Source organism: Neodiprion pinetum, chromosome 1 (genome assembly GCF_021155775.2).
Source record: "Neodiprion pinetum isolate iyNeoPine1 chromosome 1, iyNeoPine1.2, whole genome shotgun sequence".
Lineage (NCBI taxonomy): Eukaryota > Metazoa > Arthropoda > Insecta > Hymenoptera > Diprionidae > Neodiprion > Neodiprion pinetum.
The window spans coordinates 26,917,958-26,939,091 of NC_060232.1; the positions used below are offsets into that span (position 1 = coordinate 26,917,958).

The window sequence follows — 21,134 nt, forward strand, 5'->3', positions numbered from 1 at the left end:
AATATTTAACACCTAGTTAGAGCGTCGAGAAAATTTTTTCTCGTTGAAACGCGTCGAATTTATTTCAATGCGATATTTAATGCGATAATTCAAACAGAGAGATAAATTTTCAAATACACGCATACAATTCTTTTTAATATTTGCGCGATGCTAATTGTAAGCCATTATATTCTATGTTACGCAATTTTGTCCTATAAAATGACGTTCAAGTGCAAAGTCAAATTTATTGACAAGAAATTCAATACCACTGATTTTTTTTCAAAGCTACGAGTAGCCTGAAACAATATGAAAAATATCTTCCTTTTACAAGTAAAAAAAAAAAATTTCGAATATTCGGAAAGGACAATGAAATAATTATCTTTGCAACTACCTCGTGACCGGAAGATAAGTTTCGCGTGATAATGTTCGACTAAAAAAAAAAAAAAAAATTAAGGCCCACGTACTTTTTCCAAAAAATCATGTCGACCACTCCCGTTAAACTTATACGTATATTAATTTTTTAAAAGAATTAGACATCTTAACAGAACGTAACGTGATATAAGATGTCTGTCGACAAGGTGAAAATGTCCGAGTAGAGCGGTCTTATCGTTCCGAGAAAGGCGGAAATCGCTTCTAGTTCAACCCTTGTGGTAGTAAATCGCCGGGATGGCAGCTGTCCCAGAAGACGGATGACATTCTGTTCTCCTACCAAAATCCCCCCACATGCCTTTTCTCCCCCTCCAGCTAGGCTGCGGAAAAAAAATTTCGAATCAGACCCAGTTATCGATCCTAGACTACGACGGTCTAGGATATATATATTGATATATATATATATGATGATATATATATATTGTAACGGACAGCTGTTCAAGAATGCATAATATCAACAATGCCCGTGACATACACAAATCACGACAACAATTGTAACGGACAGCTGATCGAGACCACCATCGACATCGACAGAGGCCTACATAAACCCAAAATAATGAACAAAGACGACGGACGATGACCCATGACATGACACACGAATAGGGAAATGACGTCGACAAACCAACCTGAGCACAGCCCTGGAAGAGTATAAGACTGGAGGACCACGAAGAGCGGGCACCAGTTGACCGGCAAAGCGCCGAGCTGCGTCGTATTGATACGAAATGTTGCTCGCCTAGAGAACATTGTCGAATTTAGCTCCAAATTTAGGGAGAGGAACCTCAAGCAAAGCGCTTAGTTCCAATATTAGGTAGATATTGTTTATTAGAGTCCACGATAGCCGGGGACTGCTAAAGAGAATTAGGAAAGATATAAAACGTTTGAACTGTAGGGACAGTCTTAGGAGCAGAACCGATAAATCCCGAATATTATTATTTATTTATTTTTATTTTACAATTTTTTTTCTCTATTGTTAATTTTATAAACCAGATCGCCGACCTCGGTCATTATCAAATGTATTCGAATTATCGCTATCGAAGCAGTTTTACATTCTAAACATGCACTCTTTCTCTAACATAAAGTTTCACCTTGAAGAGGGGAGGGGAAGAAAACCAGCAAGCCAGCCAAGGTAGTCCCTGGTCTGGAAGATTCGAAGTGTTTGGGGTCAGTAAACCACAGCAGAAATAGGCAGGCGACTCTGTTTATTCCGAGTTCGCGATTAGAAGGGAGTACTACCGGTAAGACCGTGTCTCCGAATAGGTGACATACGCCTCTCTCACTTGTCTCCAGCCGGAATCAAAGGTGTAGTTCGACTATCCAGGGTTTTTTTGGGTCTGATAAGCTGATCCTACTTTTAGCCCATCAGTGGGGGTTCATTATAAAGTGACAAAGAACACAGAATAACGGGTTTATCTCATAGGCTCTGACCCCAAGATAAACCGTACCCGTTCAATATATATATATATATATATATATATATATATATATATGTGTGTGTGTGTATATATATACGAATGCTGGGTCGGAGACGGCAGCGAAGAGTTTATTCTTGTCTAGGCTAGCTGCACTAATTTTGGACGTGTTCGTTATACACATGCTTTTAGGGATGCTCGAAAGTCGATGCAGTTCGCACGCCATTTCACTCGCCGGATTATTATACGGATCTAGCGGAGCTGCATGTGTGCTTACTGGGTGAATATTTATTTATTCATGCTTGCACGGCTTGCAGAAACGATGCCGTTTCACACACGGCATAGCTTGCAAAAATGTATGTATGTACCGTCTCGGAGTTTGCAGAGTTTGCATACGTGTAGACATTTACATTTAAAATACTTCGCTGCAGGAGGTGAAGTGAGAAAAATTAAAGAGGATAATTAAAAAAGCTGCGAGTACCACTTTATATAACTTTTTATGAAGGTATGCATTGAGGAAAAACAGTTTTTCCTAATTATTATTTTTTTTTTTTTACATCTGATTGCAGACACTTACAGCCTTTTTTTTTTTAGTTTTTTTGCTGAATTTCATTTCATGTTTGTATAGTCGATAGAGAAAACTCTGGGAAAATATGGGTAGGCATCGTTGAAATAACAAGAAAATTTGGCACAAGTATTCTCGGGTTTAACAACTCAAAAACTTGTTTTCACTTTGCATCATATCCAGCATTCTTATACGTATATTTACTTGAGAAAAATAGTTGAGAACTGTGCATTAATCACGACTATAATAACGAGGGAGTTTCAAATTTGAGATATTTTAGATACACGGTGTTTTGTACGCATTGACGACGAACAGGTTTAAATGTAATCTTGCCTGCACTTGAAGAACTTCGAGTCAAGAAGCGTACGGTTTATTGATTTTAGACGCTGCTGCAGCCGCACTTATTGCAGTTGGCATGGAACGGACACTGGGAAACAATTCTCATATTATACGTATACGTAGCAAGACAAAAGAAAAGAAATAAAAAACCGGTTACGGTTTATATATCGAGTACTCTACGGAATCGAAATCAGATTCCTACCAGCCTGTCATTAAGATATCCTAGAATTTTTAATTCCTGAATCTATACTGAGAATAGATTTTTTGCTTTTCAACATTTTATAACAAATATTTTATAGTAAAGTGATTCTTCAAATTAGAATTATTATATTATAAGTAGTAACGTATTATATCGTAAAATCTACTTGAAATTTTGAACTTGTAACTGTTGATTTAATAATATGTTCTAACGTATCGAAATCAGCGAATTCATTTACACGCATAATAAGTCATTCGGTACGCGTTGAAATTATATTATTTCAATACTGCGTAAAAGTTTTTTCATTTCTTTCATCATTTCTACTGAATTCAACCGTGTTTTTCCCATTGTCACGAGCAATGATTTCAAATCGGAATATCATATATGTAAGTGTATTCTGGACCTTGAAAGTTACAACGATAAAAATCTTGTATGAATAAAAGTTGAATATATTCTCCAAGGAATTGTAATCGAAAAACGATTTAATTTTCAAATTTATTATATTTTTCACACGTTACCTGTTACCGCTCAATTACCTGCTCATGTGAAATAATGCAAATAACTCCCCTGCAATAAAATTTGCATTCCATAATTCCCATTTATTTTAATCCTCACACATCGCTGCAGTTATCCCCCCACCCCCGTGTATTACGACTCGTGCATTACATTATGGAGGCTGCTCAAAGTAGAGCCAGACGTTACGTTGCCCAAGCGAAATACTCAATGTCTGGTATTCGCAATATATACATATAGAATTCATTCTACGGACACACTTTACACACACATACATATATTGCACTAGCATAAAGTTCGTAGGGGGCAGCAGTGGCAGTTAGTTGGACATGGACCTCTCTCTTTCTCTTTCTCTCTCTCTCTCTCTCTCTCTCTCTCTCTCTCTCTCTCTCTCTCTCTCTCTCTCTCTCTCTCTCTCTCCTTCCCTCCCACACACCTTCTCCCTCTCTCTCTCTTTTTTTTTTCTCTCTCGCTCTCCTCTCTCGAATCCGAGTGCTTCCGAAAGCGCCGAGTGATGCTTCGGTCGGTCAGTCTGTTCCGAAGCTTCGTAGCCGCCGGTGTGTCAGTGCGAGATCGTGCTACCACCTCACTCTTCGTTATACATACGTATACTTATAACATATATTTTCAATAAATCAACGATCAGCTATATGATAAGTACAGTCACAGCTTTTGCGCGATATTAACTCGCTGCGGATGTGGTAATTTTTTTTCAACTAATTGGAATTACCACCCCCACCGATCATCTTCGAGGATCATCGATAAATTTATACCGTCTGCGCTTCTAACGTCTAAAGGTTATAATATGCACTTTTTTTTTATCGCAATAATATACACGTAATAATTAACGATAATAATAATAATAATAAATATTACGTATTGTTACAAACGCACCGCGAACAACCGGAAATATACGTACATACATACAGTTACGTATGGATACTTTAAGTATCTAATGTAACATTGATTATATACCCTCCCACACATATATATATATATATATCGGCTATCGATTAAAGTTCGCGCCTACGTAAAAAATTTAATTAAATAAAAAAAAGGAGGAAAGTACCATCGGTATTTATCAATAGTGCAAACGTTTCTCAACTACGCTGGTAAATTTATTATAAACGCAAATCGGTGCCTCGTATAATTCATATACTCGTTGTCAGTGATCTCTGTGAGGAAAAATAAAGTGAAGATTTCTACTTGTGAATTTATTTTACAACCATCACTTTATTCGCCGTTCCAAAGAGGAAACTGCGGTGTATTCTCAGGTACAAATATTTCAATCACTTCAATCATATCTGAAGCGTAGGTATAGCACTTAATCATTTGTTAATTGAGTCGTGATGAGAATGAAAAAGTTGTTGAAAAACTTAAAAATGACAGATGCAATTTGATTAGTTCAAGTCACTGTTATCGTTTACAAAAATTTTACAAAGCAGCTGGATATTGTCAGGTTAAATAGAACTCGAAACTCGTTGCCAGGCAGCTGAGAAAAGTTCGTTTTTGACGTAAGAATAGTATTTATTGTTATAGAACTCACTTGACTTGATTGTCAAATTTCGTGCAATTGATTTTATTATAACACTTACCAAAGTATTTCTTGATAAATCAATTTGTTCAAAGATTTCTTTTTTTTTTAGAATCTCGTTATTCAGTAATAATCAAAGCTTCGGTTCAATCAATTTTGTTCGAGTAAAACAATGTACGTTTTTGGCTAGAGATACAAATGCCTGTAATTTCGTGCTTAACTGGATTCACCGGTTCGATTTTTACAACCGTACTCTCATGGCACACCCATCTTATTTTTCGCCACGTACGCGGTTCAATATGAAGCTGATTGTTTGTCTGCCTAGTTGTCCTTCTATCTCGAACTTTTGTCCTTTTTTCGCCTCCTAAACCAGCTTACCGTTATTTGCACGGAACATTGAATTGTCGCCGAATCTGTTTCGCTTTGCGATTATATAAATTTAGCCGTAACCGCGTCGCTGAAAAAGGAGAAGAATGTGCAATGGAATTGAAAAAAAAGGAAAAGCTGTAAAAACTAGTTAATCGACCGCAGCGCTACGTTCGAGACGCGTATTATGTATTATATGTAACATTATAAGAAACGTATTTTTAGTCGGACCATGCGGCTGGAACGTTATCGCTTGAACATTTTACTCACGTATCGTAAACTCGCAAGGACTTCCTATGGCTGCCGGGAAATTAATGCTGGATTCTGAAACAACGGTGATACGAATATCTAATAACATTATATAGACACACATGCCTATAATTATTGATCTCTCTATTAACAATCGATCATTTTTACCGCGACTAAATTTTAGATAGTGAATCAATCTTGTGCAAGTATTCTAATTCTTTTTCATTTCTGTTGCGGAAAATTTCTGTTTTTTTTTTTTTTTTCTTTCTATATTCTTGTCTCATTCATTAACGTCCGTGTAGTTTTGAACGAGTTCCAATTTCTCGGCAACTCGCATCTGTGCAGGCAGTGATCGCTCAATTTTTCTTTCACAATTTTTCGACAACGTTCTTTATATCTAGATTATATATTAAGGTTATTTTTAAACTCACGTTATAAATATATGCCCTGATAGTTCACTAACAGACAACTGTACCGGTTGTCCACCTTTCAACAGCAATTTACTTTCTTGTGTTTTTTTTTTTTATGCTGTCGTGATATTTTTTCACTTGTAATCAACCGCAAACGGAAACTAGAGTCGAGAGTTCAGTTGAGTGTAGGTAGGAAAATTGAAGAAATCGAAGAAAGGTTCCCGGATTTTTTTTGCAACCTTCTATTCGTACGAATACCAATTTCTAGGATATAAAATATATATAACGTCCTGAAACTATTGCGTCCATGTATTTGGTTTGTCGTTGTTCACAATTTCTATTGATGATTTTATTTGCGGAGAAAATAGCCAAAGATTAATATATCCGTACGTGTCTTTTTGTTGAATTAATTTGACAAAAATGCTGCAACGACCGATTGCGATAAAATATATATTTATTGATTTATTTGGTTCACTTATGCTATTAAGGAATTTCCTAATTGTTGATAAAAATTCTACGGGCACTGTATGCAGTTGTAAATTAGTCGTGCGAACAATTGTTTTTTTTTTTTACATAACATCTTCTTCACAAGTTGAATATTCGCGTGAAAAGATAATCGTTACTATCGCATTTAGGTTTTGAATTATTTACATTCTATGCGCTAATTGCATACATGCATCTATACAAATTATTCTTGCAGACGCATTTAAAACGTTATATACGTACGCAATATTATATGTAGAATAACGATACCGAGAAGAGTTACATGTAGCAACTGATTATAAATAATATTTTATCTCTCGTAAACAGTTAACGCATGGTGAGTGAAGAGTTGCAAAAAAAGTGTAACATAGCCATAACTAACGTAACCTAACATAACAATATCATGTAACATAATACAACGTAACGTAACATTGTGATAAAACGAAGAAAAATCTTGTGCTATGAAAGTATTACGATATGAGAAGAAGAATCGAATCTCCTCGTCGTCGTTTAGCTTACGTTATATGCTCAAACACATCGCAGTTGGACGACCCCGTAATCTAAATAGATTAGTGACGTTGGTTTCACTCTACAGATTATACCGCACGTATGTAAATTGTGAATACATCGGGTATTTGCCACAGCAGACTTACGATGCATGTATGCCAATGTAATTTAATGCTTCCGCTTAAGAGAATTAATATAACTCTAAATTCGCGCACTTACACAAATGGTGCTGTAGTCGTTAGAACACGTCATAGAATTCTCAGAGATGAATAAATTTCGCCTTCTACTGCATATTCTTTACAGGCTGGGCATTCGGTACGCGAAATAAATTAAACTGGGTCGCGTTTAAAAAAGAACTTGAGTGAACCGAACTGTAAAACCCCTCGAATAAGGAAACTTTATAATTATTCTAACACAAAACTGGCGTGATTACGAAGCTCCGTTTTGCAAAAATTCTTGTTGCTCGATTATCATTCGCAGATCGGTACAATCGATGAAAAATAAAAACACCCACCAGTGCAGTATTTGTTCCTCTTCAGTGCACGGAGGTGTAAAAACGATGACAAATTATAATTATTATCGTGCGTTGAAAATATATCATTCGAAGTCATAAAAGCACCACCATCTGCATCGTCGCTGCTGCAATTGTGCAGTTGACGCATGCCTGCAGTGCGATGCACAAACGCTACGACGGAGTAGAAACTCGAGTACGCGTCGTGTAGGAATTAAATTCACTTGATTGTGTGCAGCTCCGATATTCAATACACGACGTTACGAAGGTATCGATAAAACTTAGCAGGGTACGTTACGCTCTCGTGTATTCGATTCTTGTATCCGATATTAGAGACAAATACGATGCCCGATTACGAGTGAATCGAAAACTGGCGTAGTTAACTAGAACCCTGCTAAAGTATTTATTTTCACCAGCATCAGGATTATGTTCACGAATCGATAAGCTTGATTGTGTCGTGCAGTTAGTTGCGCAACTTATAATTTTCCAATACTCACTGGTAGGTACGGGTTTTCAATATTGATGCGCACATTTGTACTGACCCTGGATAATGAACTTGTTATGCAACTATAAACCATGCGCCAATAATCGTGCAACCCGCCGTCGTCTAGAGTCTCGACGAGTCTTCCAATGTTCGTTCGAATAAGCGAACTCCAAAGCGAAATCCAAAAATCAATATTTTATACGAGTACGAATACCGTTGTCCTGGTCCATCGCGTTTTACGCCGATTGAAATTTGAAAAAGTTTTCATACACAACGGAAAAATTGTTTTCTGTAAATTGAGCATCTACAGTGTGAACAACGGAATAAAGTTCGAGTTGCATTATTGTTGCAGTTGGAATGTGAGTGGAAATTTTTATTTGTACATCCTATTCAAACGTGCCAGTTGTACGTATATTAAATAAAAACAAAAGAAACTTTTGTAAACCTTACTAAACATGGTGATATCCAACATGCAGGCGACTAATTGTAACGTTTCACTCGTTCAAATACGTCTTATATGCGGTCTAGATTGATAACTGAAAGTCTTCTTCCGATATATTCTCTGTACTTTTTTTTTTCTTCGTCATCACCATATTATGTGACGGGAAAATTTGCGTTTTACTTTAGTCTGCGATGTGATAATTGATAGCGAGATGGTTTTAGATATTTCGTACCCCCAGACCTGGTCTGCACTGCATATCGCTGCGAAATACGCGAGTACATCATAATTGTATTATCAACTTGACAACTGTGGCTTCAAATTTCTTATTTCTATATATCGTACTTACGGTGTGATTACATCCGATGATAACGAGATTATCGAATTGTTCTATAATTCCACTTCACGTTACGCATTCTCTCTGTACTTATGTAATCGTCGATACCGTTTTTTAACATTAAAAATTCTTATTACGTATCATAGATATATGAGCCTGTAAGGTTAATTTTTTCATTCAGTAATTATTACTGTCTGTTTCACGGGAAGATCCATTTTCATATTCAAAGATCGTATTTATTTACGGAATAACAAATTAAGAGAAATATGAACGAGTTATAAACGATGACGATATTGTGCACTTGTGCAAACTACTCCATTGCTACTTTTCGCAAAATATGTCAGCTTGTTTTTGCGAACAAAAATTCTTTTTGCCCAACTTTCTCTCACGCGCATCGCAGCGAGCAGCAGAGACAATTTTGTTTTATGTCATGTACGATAATTTCACGATGCTGAGCGAACACCGAGTTGTTTTTCAATATCTTAATGACTCGTCGAAATAAATTTGAAGAAATTTATACCGATGGGCTTCGGAGAAGAGCGTACTATTTTACGTATAATAGTTCAAGCGAATCGATAATTAAGGTTTGGCCAACAGTTCGATGAGGTCGAGCATACTAATTAGTTGCCTACTTGTAACGAAATTAGTATTATAATGCTCTCGACTAATTTGAATCTACGCTGTGATGGGTATCCGATTTCGTTATTATACATGTATTATATGTCTGATGAAGTTTATTCAGCGACAATGGCTGAGAATTAGTGTGAAATCCACGTGTAAACACTTGGTAATATACAGAGGATATAAACGACTTACTGAAAGACTGCGTTCAACCGGGTATAATAATAAATGGATAAATGTTTGTTTCCAGATTACGAATATGAGCTCTGGTGACCCGTGGTCTCTACCGGTAAAGCAGGGCCTCTACGACCCAACTCTTGAGAAAGATGCCTGTGGTGTTGGATTTATAGTCGCCATTGATGGGAAACGATCCCACAAGGTGAGATATACAGTAATTTTATGTATCATATTTCATTTTTCACAATTCTTACTCGTTTATCAAGGTAAAAGACGCCAGACTGAAATTAGTTAAAGAAACATCCGCGAAAACATTATTCAAAAATCGTCATTGTGCAATTTTAGAATAACTTTCAAGAGTTGGCTTTTCGAAATATGAGTATATTTTTTTTTATTTACTCATTGTCAGACAATCCTGAAGGTGCGAAGTAACGATCGTTCCTAAGCACGAATCGTTACAGTGACGTTACTAACTTCTACCTCATTAACAGAACTAGTCCCAGAATAATCGCTATGAGATTCAAAAATTCGTAAATAGAAATTTTCCACTGACCCAGTCTGACAGTTGCGTCGACTAAATTCAACACTTTTATAACTGTTTTTACTTTGCTTACATATTCGAATGTAGGCGATGACATTTCACGAAACTAAACTTTTATAAGATCATGTTTGAAAATTGGAGTTATTATCTGCTGTCATTAAACCATTTTTATATTATCGCTAAATTCTTCCAATTTTTCAAACATTATATCTCGTAGTGAATTTATTTTTCGGATACGCGTTTGTTGATTACATAAAATCAGTCGGGTCGTATGATATTTTTCTCGGAAGAAATCATCGAATGACTATTATCCAACTTTTCGAAATTGAGCTGAGTCGAGTTTTATCTTTCGTGAAGATCAGTCACACTTCCTAGGTGGTGGTATTGTATATTGATCGATTAGCATTGACCCAGTGTATCTTTTAAGCTCGACAAATTCCACTCTGCTTATCTGAGTAAAAATGATCGATTTATATCTTTCGAGATAAAGTTTTAGACAGATATTAACGACAATCTCGAGTGGGCAAGACTTTTTTTAGTATCCGCACTAAATTCGAATGAATGAAATTTTTTTTTTGTCGAGTCATATCAGCGATAAATATTTACTTCAGGAACAACTGTTCTCATCTCATTCTACGGTTTAATCTTCTAGAATTCGATCAGCGATTTTTCTCTAAACTGGCATTTGAGCAACCGGTTAGGTGCTTATTTTTGCCATAATTACTTATTACCGAGCGTAACTATTAACATACACTACCAGAGTTCAAAAATGTCCTCAAAGCAACTTGGCTTGGCGCTCTGATCGTATGTAAAATTGCGTCTAACATTCGTATTACGAAATTGAAACGCCGACAAATATGAGGACACTTCATCAATGCTGATACCACCTTAGATCAAATATTGGTAGTTAAACAATTATGCAAAAGTTTCGCAACCTCGACCTCTTTCACAACCCGCGTATCTAGAGGGTTATCATTTCCATTTGCTTCTGTTTTTTTCCGAATCGAACGTTGATTCGTTACCTAGGCATTGAATTTGACGGTCATCTAAACCAGTGCAACTTAATACCTTGATCAATTTCTTGCGGTTGGACTATTTTTTTTTCTCTCTGTCAGACCGACCATCATCACCGTCTTTGAGACCTTCGAATGCGGTCAGTTGTTTTGATATTCTTAAGTTGTTCGTACGCAACGTAGATTAACAAGAATTCATTAAACAAAATATTCGTGTTCAAAGTTAGAGTTACTCTGATATATAAATTCAAAGCTCACGAATCATTGTATAAAAAGTGTATAATTTTAGTAAAGATTCACAAATTTTATCCGAAATATCGCCTTTCGCTAATATAGACAGCATTCAGTTTGCGCAGCAAATATATGCTCCGGTGTGTGAGTTAAATGTAGCATAGTTTCACCGTATTTTTCACCAAAATTTCCATCACTACTCGGATAAATCGACTTTATTTCCAAGTTGAAGACGTACTTTTCGTGCACGGGTTTCTTCGACGACAAGTCGTGATCTACCCTGGACGATTCTTTTACCGATCTCAGTTGAGCCAGCTTCGACTTGAAGGAGGATATACTCGCGTCATTTTTCGATACTATCGCGGCTAAATCTCTCTCCAAACACGGCTCCCTGTCCTTCATATCTCTTTTCAAAAGCTCTATCTCCTTTCGCCAGTCCCTCATCTCCTCAAATCCACCTCTCAAACGAGCCGGACCGCATGATCTGTCGCATTGAAGATTCACCTGCCATAAAGAAGAAATATCTTTATGACTTTATAACACTTTCGTCGAAAAATATCATCCCTTCGTCATACCATCACGATCAATGACTCGGTACTCTCGTCGCAATCGTTGTAATAATCGAGTTGATTCCTTTTGTAGCTCCTTTGATAACCTTCCTGTTTGTCAACCGTGGTTGTTACTTCTTCCTGAAACCATTCGAACGACGTGACAAGGTACGATTTTACTCTCCGGTTTAACCGACTCACAGTATCTTCTTCCAACTCCGCGGCTCTCTCCGACTCGCTTCGAAATGAGTTTGTAAAATTCGACCACCTGACGTGCTTTCTCACGTACTTGAGCACCTGCAGAAGTTCTTCCAACCCGATTGGACCGCCTAAGGGTTCGCTTATTTTCGGCGGCATCTCGGACTGTCCCTTCACCGCGTATTGCCCTGACAATTTCACCTGTCGTCGCAATTTTTTCGTCCTCAATGCTAATATGCACAGTCATTTTCCTCGCTAAAGAAGCGCGGACCCCGATCAATACTCACCAGCGGCCCCTCGTGAGTAGCAACCAAATTGTAGGATGAGCTCAAGTAGGAGTCGAGCAAATCGACGATGCAAGTTCCGTACCTGAAATCACGGGCACGTTTCTCTACATTTTCTCTCTCCCATTGAACGGTGTTGAATAATGTAGTCACAGACCGACGATTCCAACGTAGTATCAGATGATCCTCGTGTCTTACCACCACGAGGGTTCTTCTTCTTCGGAAGTAATTCGAAACCTTTCAAACCAATCCAGATATTGATCAATCAGTAGAACTAATTTGGCTAGCTTCTTGTTCTCCTCTTGTTCCATTCCCTGACTGCTCTCCTGAAGCTCGATAAAAAGATCCAGTATTTCTCCTGGTGCGGCGTTACCAATTTCATTACATAGACCGTACAATTTATCGCCCAGTTTATCGTCAAATTACACGCTATTTAAATTTTGAGATATCTTAAGGTTCATGTACTCACCAGGGGCAAAGGTGCCTCTTCCGTTTGTAATATAGTTTCGGCATAATGCGAGCAAGATGGCGTGTTCGGTGCCTAGTAGCCTCAGAAAACGACCTCTGAATATCGCATCACCCGATATACAACTATGGAGAGACGTGATATACTACAGTATAGTGTAGATGTGATTTATCGAGGGAAATGCAGTTGGTATTCAAGGATTCACCGTTGACTAATTTCACCTTGCTATTTCTTCCCAGATGGTAATTAAATTGCGCAAAATTACGTACAATTAATCAACGGTGGGTGTGGTTAACAAGTTGTAAAGAATACCTCGCGTTATGAGTTTTCAACAGAATCAGATATTGCGTGTATTTGGTTATAAGTTGAGGGCCCAGTTCTAAAAATGCTGAATTTAAACGCTTTCTAGCAGCCTGGTGCAAATTTTTTGAGATACCTGATAATTGAGTTATATTATGAGTATGTTGTTTATTATAATTATTACGTATCATGCCAATCTACTTTCCATGTTTGACCCCGAGTTCTGTTTGAAGGGCAATTAACACATATTTATTTTAGACTTATATTTGAGTGTGAATTGAAATAATGATTATGGGATATCGTAGGGATTTTTTCCCTTAATTCGTACCTCGAAGCTGAGATATATCATCAAAACTCAGGTGATCCAGTATTTTATTCAATAATTTCGGTGTTAAACTCTGTAAACTTGACATCCCAATTACATATTTTGAATGCATCGAAACATTTGTAGGCGTAAATGGAAAGAACTTTCAGGTCTAGTTACAGCGACATATGTTGTATTAAAAAAAAAATACGTAACAATCTATATTCAAACTGTTTTACTCAAAAGAAATTAACCCCCAGCTGAAATTGTTCTATTGCCCACCATTGCACATAAACCTGAAGGGAGCAACATAGCGTTATGAAGGAACAATTCGCGTGTTTAAAAAAAAAAAACGTCAGTACAAACAATAGTTAAATATCCGATAAATTCAACAACTTTGCTTGTGGAATACATGGAATATATTACACTTTTGACCCATGTCATACAAACGATACGAACTAAGTTTTTCTACTTTACTTGAATAACTCAAACGATGAATAAAAAATTTTACATTCAAATTCAAAAAGATGGAAAGTCAAACACAGCTTTATCTACACCATTCTTCACCCAGGTGTATTCAAAGTAATTGCACGTAATACTGAATTGTCTAGATATATTATTAGAGTCAAATTTTCGCTGTAGAACGAACTGCTTAATTTTATTGGTTTTTCTCATCACGTATGTTTCAGATCGTTCGAGATGCAGAAAAGTTATCGGCGCGCATGAACCACAGAGGTGCATGTGCATGTGACAATGATAGTGGTGACGGAGCTGGTGTACTCTGTGCTATTCCCCATGATTATTATGCTGCTGAAATTCGGTAGGCATTACGAATTATACGTTACCAAAAAGTGAAAAAAAAAAAAATTATTGTCATCTCATTTCGAACGATAATCAATTTGCCAATCTACTCTTGTTAAAAAGAAGTATTACGTTAAATTTTTTTTTTTTCTAATTTCAAATTATTTTTATGATATATTGCCTACTGATATGATTTGTGAAATTATGGAAGTAATTTATCTGCTTAGTGAACAGCACGGCGTTGAATTGCCCGAATTCGGTCATTATGCAACCGGAATTTTCTTCCTCGATAAAATCACTCATCAACAAAGTGAAGAAGCCTTTGCTAAATTGGCTGAAAAGTGCAATTTGCGGGTATGTTTTGTCCGTAATATAGAACGTCATACTTTCATATCATATGGAAGATCACTGATTATATTCAATCTTTTCATTTGTCGTGTTTTAGATCATCTGTTGGCGCGACGTGCCCACAGATAATACAAAAATCGGCCAGGTCGCTTACAAAACCGAGCCCTATTCGCGTCAAGTATTTGTCACTGGGGATCAAGAGGTCGAGGCGTTGAACCGCCAGGTAAGTTCAGAGCTTAGAATAATTTTACACTGCTTGCTCAACAGCTGAATCTCTTGTTCGATATGATTTCCAACAGTGTGTAATCGTAGTTTTAAAAAAATTTCTACTAGATTACATGACATGTGCTATAATTTAATTACTCACAATTGGTCAAATAATGATCAAATGATGAACTCTAAACATTTTTGAAACGATGTATTCTGTATGTTTGAAATGAATGTACAAATCTGTAAAAGTACGTGACACATGAAGCCAGGAAAATATTTTAGAATCTCACTTGCTTGGATTGACGGTGAATTTATTATTGGTGTTTCAATTTGGATGAAATATTTTGTAATTTTTCAGGTGTTTGTATTGCGCAAGAGGGCATCGCATACTATACCACAGCCAGGAATCCGTTTTTATATCTGCTCCTTGTCTCTGAAGACGGTTGTTTACAAGGGTCAATTCACTGCCGATCAACTATGGAAGTATTACACAGATTTATCGGTAGGCACAACTGAATCTTTCCTCTGTACGATCCTGGTTCATAACGGGGTCCCTCTATAATTAAAATTTATTTCGACCAGATCACTTCTCAACGTTAAAGTTGTATTTGTTTTCAGTCCCCAGACTTCGAAACATATCTGGCCTTGGTGCACACACGTTTTTCCACCAATACATTCCCTAGTTGGGAACGTGCGCACCCGTTACGGTAAGAAAATACTTAAAATAACTATGTACCTTCAACCATATTTTATGACAATATTAAGACATAAAAACTGCATCTTCGCTACGACTGTAAGACAAGCGTTGCAAATATTAAGTATGAAAATACTATGCCTATTGTTTTAGTCTTCTTGCCCACAATGGTGAAATAAACACATTGCGGGGTAATGTTAATCTAATGAAAGCGCGAGAAGGTGTCATGAGCAGTCCTATCTACGGCGATAAACTGAAACAACTTTATCCTGTTGTTGAACCGAACCTCTCTGACTCCGGAGCTGCTGATTGTGTCTTGGAATTCTTGGTGATGGCTGGTCAACGCACGCTACCTGAGGTGAGTTCTTTCACATTATCTATTCCTTATGAAGTTGTCATCGACAACATTCCTTAGATCGGGGATTATCGGTTTTGAATCAACTATCGTATTACTAGAAAATGAAATTGAAACTTTCGAATACCTCTATGAAAATAGTTTTATTATTTTCCGTATAGGCTGTGATGACGATGGTCCCGGAAGCCTGGCAAAACGATCTAACAATGGCCACAGAGAAGCGTGATTTCTATCACTGGGCAGCATGCGCAATGGAACCCTGGGATGGACCAGCCCTACTAACATTCACGGATGGTCGCTACGTTGGAGCTATACTAGACAGGTACAAGGCATTTCATTTTACACTGAAATAACAGTTAGGTACCATTTTCTTAATATTTGAACACTCTATCATCACACACCAACTATCTGTGTCGTCGAATCTGTTTATGAATTTTATTTTTCTACTCTACCTCTAGAAGCACATAATTTTTTTTGTGTATAATTGGAAAGTCGTAAAAATCTTGTACATTTTTATTATAATGCGTAAGATTTTAATTGAAATTTTTTCCCTTGTGTCAACCCACAAACTTCAATCCCTTTTTACTTTTTCTAATCTGGACTTGTCTTTTTTTTTTTTTATTTATGTGCATGGATATATTATGTCAGGGTACAACAATCATTTAAAATTATTATCTCAACAGGATTTTATACAAACATTATGATCTTAAGTATATAATAGAGGTAATGGAAATAACATGATATGAATCAACGTGTACTCGGGAGTCTTTGGACCAGATTGAATTATTCAGGTGAAAAAAGCTAAAATATAATACAATGTGCGACAAGAAGTCATAATCTCATTGGGTGTATGAGTATGTTGTATATAAATATGTATATTATTTCCATCGCTATCTATATGGTTAATAGGAAGAACTTAACAAGGTAACAAATATGTGTGTATATACAGAGGTATATGAGAATGCCGGCTGGAAAACAATCGAACGAACGAACAACAATTATTCAGCTGATAATTAATTGATGCAAAGATGGTAATACAGAAGAATTTTTGAATTTTTGTTTGGCAGAAATGGCCTGCGCCCATCGCGTTTCTACGTCACTAAGGATAACATGATGGTGATGGCGTCCGAAGTGGGCGTCTATGACACTCCGCCCAGCAATGTTGTCCTCAAGGTAAACATGGCGATTACGCAACCCAAGGACCTAATCATGCTGGGACCAATCAGCAGCCAGCTTCCTATGCTGGGGCAAAAATTCTTTTACTGTCTAGAAACAGTTACTTCGATCGCCTCTTGTCAATCTCTCCAATTTTCGATACAGAGAATTTCAGCTTTAGGGATTAGTTCTTTGGAGATGACATCACGGATCAGGGTCTCTCGACCAGCCTGCTATTGTGGGGGGGCGGGCGCACTGGGTGGGCTGAACATTTTGGAGTTCAGGCCTGTTGTAACTTGATTGTTACAGCGTGACGAACGATTCATCTGATTCAACATATCTCATTGATTATTTTTTCCATCTGACTAGTTTCACGTTAATATCATTGATTTTATATTTAATTGGTTTAAATCGTTTGTGGGGTGATCACCTTCACCTTTATGCATGTTGCGGAGAAGCAGACAGCGTGTCTGAGGATTTCACTTCGTACAGTATGTTATTTACATATTTATTTTGTCTCATTTCTAAAGGTTCGATTTTTCGGACTGCTGTGTACAAAGACTAGGTGATCGCCCTTGATTTCCATGATAACTCACACATGATTTTTATAAACAGCTATATCTTAGTGAAAATTCTGTACTTCGGGCAGCATTGATAATGTGCTGGTGATCTGTCCTTGTTGTATTTTGTTACATCCTGATTTATCTTTTTGATTAGTTATTGCTAGTCGCCCTTGGCTCGTATTTCAATGATTTTAGTAGGGTTTATAACATATATCACAGAATCATGCTAGTAAATTTAGTTGATGGTAGGATACGAGACAAGGATTTTTAATACCTTATCTCTTTTGATATTCACTAGATTATTCAATTTTTTATTATTTTTAAATCGCACGAACATTTCGTACATTTTCTCTTCTGTGGCCAATATGATGCTCAACTTAAGGCTGACATTTTTTTAATTGTATGTAATATTGATATTTTTGTATTATCGAGGAAGATAAATGAAATGCATGAGTATGCGATGGATACATCATCAACAACGACAGAATATCAATCGTTTAATCCACATATATATTTTTACACTACTGTATTCTGGAATTTGTATGAATAGTGTATCATATTGTACCCTATTTTATTTATTTCTATTCATTCTACAAACGACCATATAATTATCGCCATCTAGGGATTAGGTTTGTATAAAGAGCTGTAGGACCGTCATCCTGTGCTGTTACATGAATGTTGTTCAAACTCAAGGCGCTTTTCAATGGCATTCACTTTGCATCCGTTTCATTTTCAGAGCCGTTTGAAGCCTGGAAGGATGCTGTTGGTTGACACAGAAGAGAAAAAGATTATTCAAGATGTTGATCTCAAGATTTATATCGCACGCAGCAGGCCTCACTCTACTTGGCTTAAGGAACAGGTATGTCATTTTCCTCAAAATAATTTATAATGACAGTCGGTGATAGCGATTAATCGATTCTCCGTGAGTGTAATCGAAGAAATCTGTTACAGTGATGGTTTAATGGAATAAATAATTTATACATCAGATTTTGATAGCAAGAATAATTTTTAAATATTGTACAGGTAGTAACCATTCTTTATACTAAATGAATGTGTCATTGGGGGTGCATTAACTAATAGAATCAATCAATAATCACCGCTGTATTTTCATTTATTGACATGGTGGTGGTATACTACATATTACAATTACACACATCATGACATATCTCATCCGTTCATTCGCAAAATATATAATATCATCAAATACTAAATCAAATTACATGGTTGTTATATGCACAATTCAATAATTCGACAATGATGTTAATTTAACATTTCTTTTCCAATTTATCTTCTATGATGGCGACATTGGTGTTACGTGCAGAGGGTGAGTTGTAAATGTAACAAAGAATTCCAAAGGACTTTTGAGTTTGGTTATTTAATGTGGTGGTATTTGATACTTCTCAGTTATTATTTGTTATACTTCTTTGAAATAACGTTTTACGCTTATTTATTTGTTGATATCAGTTTTCATTTACATAAAAATGTATTTATTGATCCCACATTTCCACGTATATTTCACTCTTTATATGCTCCTATATTACCCTGCTTTTAATGAATAGTTTTGGAAAAATTATATTTATAGTCAGAATGAATCTTATTTGTGGTTTGGATTGGTATTTTCCATACTAATTTACATTCTGAAAATAATATTTAGATACATTTCGTAGCATTGGTATAACAATCATTCATGTTTCAATCACCAATTCATAATTTTCTTTCACACATTGCCCATACACTTCTCATTTACCCATCTTCACTGGTATTAGTAGTTAAATTATTTCAAGCTAATTTACATGCATAATATATGAAATAGAGACATCTTTGGGAGTATTTTTCTATCGTTTATCATTAGGTACTTTTTAGATAACTTATTATTTGGTTAACTAATAATATAGTCATTTTTTCTTCTTTTGCCAAATGTATCTCTTTAGCCTGGTATCATCCACAATCTACATCATTATTCAATTTTTTAATTTGAACACAGATATCGATGGACCAGTTACGAGAAGCTCATATCGCAGTAAATGGGTCAAATGGTATTACTGAAAATGGGAGTGTAGAGTTGACTAAGCTCATCGAAACCAACGATACTTTCGAGGGTGTTTCTGCAGTGAATCGTGTTTGGGGAGGAGACAAACGTCTCTCATTATACGGATATACAATTGAAACCATCAATATGCTTTTACTGCCCATGATTCAAACCAAGTAAATATCACATGAGCTCAGCTATTATAAATATCATCGTCAATTTTTTACACGTAAATCATGCAATTGAATTCATATTGTTTTTTTTTTTTTTTCTTTCAGAAAAGAAGCACTGGGATCTATGGGCAACGACGCTCCCTTGGCCTGCCTTTCCGACTTTCAACCTCTGATTTACGAATATTTCAAACAATTGTTTGCACAGGTGAAAATAATTTCCCTTACTATTGCAAAAATTGACGGAAGATTCTGCTTTTACGTTCTGATAGCAGCTGGACCATTAAACACGAATTGAATTGACAACACTGTAACAATGTTCGAGTACATCAAATTTACTTTGCTTTAGTGTAAATTCATAATGAAATTAATCAGGTATAACAGGTATTTCGAAGCATAATCTAAAGTCTTGTATCTTTAGGTAACAAACCCACCGATTGATCCATTCAGAGAGAAGATCGTGATGTCACTAATGTGCCCAATTGGTCCTGTGAGTAATATCCTGGAACCAAATGAGTTACAAGTTCATCGATTATTCCTTCATCAACCCATCTTATCCCTGAAAGATCTTGAGGTGATTAAAAACACCAACTATCGTGGCTGGAGAACAAAGGTTATTGACATCACGTATCCGGCTGAGTATGGACCACCGGGTCTTCAGAAAACCATTCACAGGGTGTGCAACGAGGCTAACGAAGCTGCCCATCAGGGTTATCAGCTCATTGTTTTATCCGACCGTCTAGCCGGTCCAGACAGGTATAAATTATTGCATTCAATAAATATTTTTCCTCATTCAAAGAAAAACGTCAATATGCTATAACTCAATTTATTCACAGGGTTCCAGTGAGCACTTTACTAGCTCAAGGTGCTGTACATCATTTTCTTATCGAAGAGCGTCAACGAATGAAAGTGGGCTTAATCCTAGAGACTGCGGAAGCTCGAGAGGTGCATCACATGTGTGTACTGCTTGGCTACGGTGCTGACGCAATCTGTCCCTATCTGGTCTTTGAAATGGCTAGAAGTCTTAGAGCTGATGGAGTCTTGGATGAATCCTGTACTGACGATATCATGTTCACTGTAAGTAGTACCTATGCAATTTGACAGTAAACACAAATTTTATAATTCGTCTAATTAGTACAATATTATCTTTGAAAAATATCTTATGATAATTTGGATTTGAAATTTTTCTTTCTAGAATTATTCTGAAGCTATGGAACGTGGAATTGCCAAGGTGATGGCAAAAATGGGAATATCTACTCTTCAATCTTACAAAGGTGCCCAAATCTTCGAGGCGGTTGGCTTGGCTGATGATGTTGTTGATAAATGTTTCAAGGTATTCACGCGCTTATCATAATGAAATTCTTTCAATTCAA

The 21,134-nt window shown here is 36.5% G+C and overlaps 1 protein-coding gene and 1 long non-coding RNA gene across 6 annotated transcripts in view; one reads left to right on the forward strand and one right to left on the reverse strand.

The window, feature by feature from the left end:
• The window catches only part of LOC124224641 (uncharacterized), a 50,341-nt gene that overhangs the window by 21,622 nt on the left and 7,585 nt on the right, over positions 1-21,134 (forward strand). Inside the window, exons 1-16 of one of the 4 annotated variants that reach the window (XM_069137670.1) lie at positions 3,972-4,230; positions 9,625-9,753; positions 14,126-14,256; positions 14,465-14,591; positions 14,683-14,808; positions 15,154-15,297; positions 15,414-15,502; positions 15,643-15,847; positions 16,006-16,166; positions 16,912-17,017; positions 18,299-18,421; positions 19,547-19,767; positions 19,870-19,969; positions 20,183-20,517; positions 20,598-20,838; positions 20,957-21,094. In XM_069137670.1, coding sequence (XP_068993771.1) covers positions 9,634-9,753; positions 14,126-14,256; positions 14,465-14,591; positions 14,683-14,808; positions 15,154-15,297; positions 15,414-15,502; positions 15,643-15,847; positions 16,006-16,166; positions 16,912-17,017; positions 18,299-18,421; positions 19,547-19,767; positions 19,870-19,969; positions 20,183-20,517; positions 20,598-20,838; positions 20,957-21,094 — 2,367 coding nt within the window. In that variant the 5' untranslated portion in view covers positions 3,972-4,230; positions 9,625-9,633. Of the gene's footprint in view, positions 1-3,971; positions 4,231-4,257; positions 4,708-9,624; positions 9,754-14,125; positions 14,257-14,464; positions 14,592-14,682; positions 14,809-15,153; positions 15,298-15,413; positions 15,503-15,642; positions 15,848-16,005; positions 16,167-16,911; positions 17,018-18,298; positions 18,422-19,546; positions 19,768-19,869; positions 19,970-20,182; positions 20,518-20,597; positions 20,839-20,956; positions 21,095-21,134 lie in introns of those variants that run through there. The other 3 variants (XM_069137672.1, XM_069137665.1, XM_069137673.1) reach the window with 3 other exon arrangements.
• Positions 418-7,672, reverse strand: LOC124224643 (uncharacterized). Of its 2 annotated transcripts, none has more exons than XR_011177610.1 (3): positions 7,497-7,672; positions 5,604-5,657; positions 418-728 (listed from the first exon to the last, which is right to left on the reverse strand). It is a non-coding gene; the product is annotated as an uncharacterized lncRNA (long non-coding RNA). The 2 variants fall into 2 exon arrangements; XR_006884914.2 differs by lacking the exon at positions 418-728 and adding an exon at positions 5,176-5,424.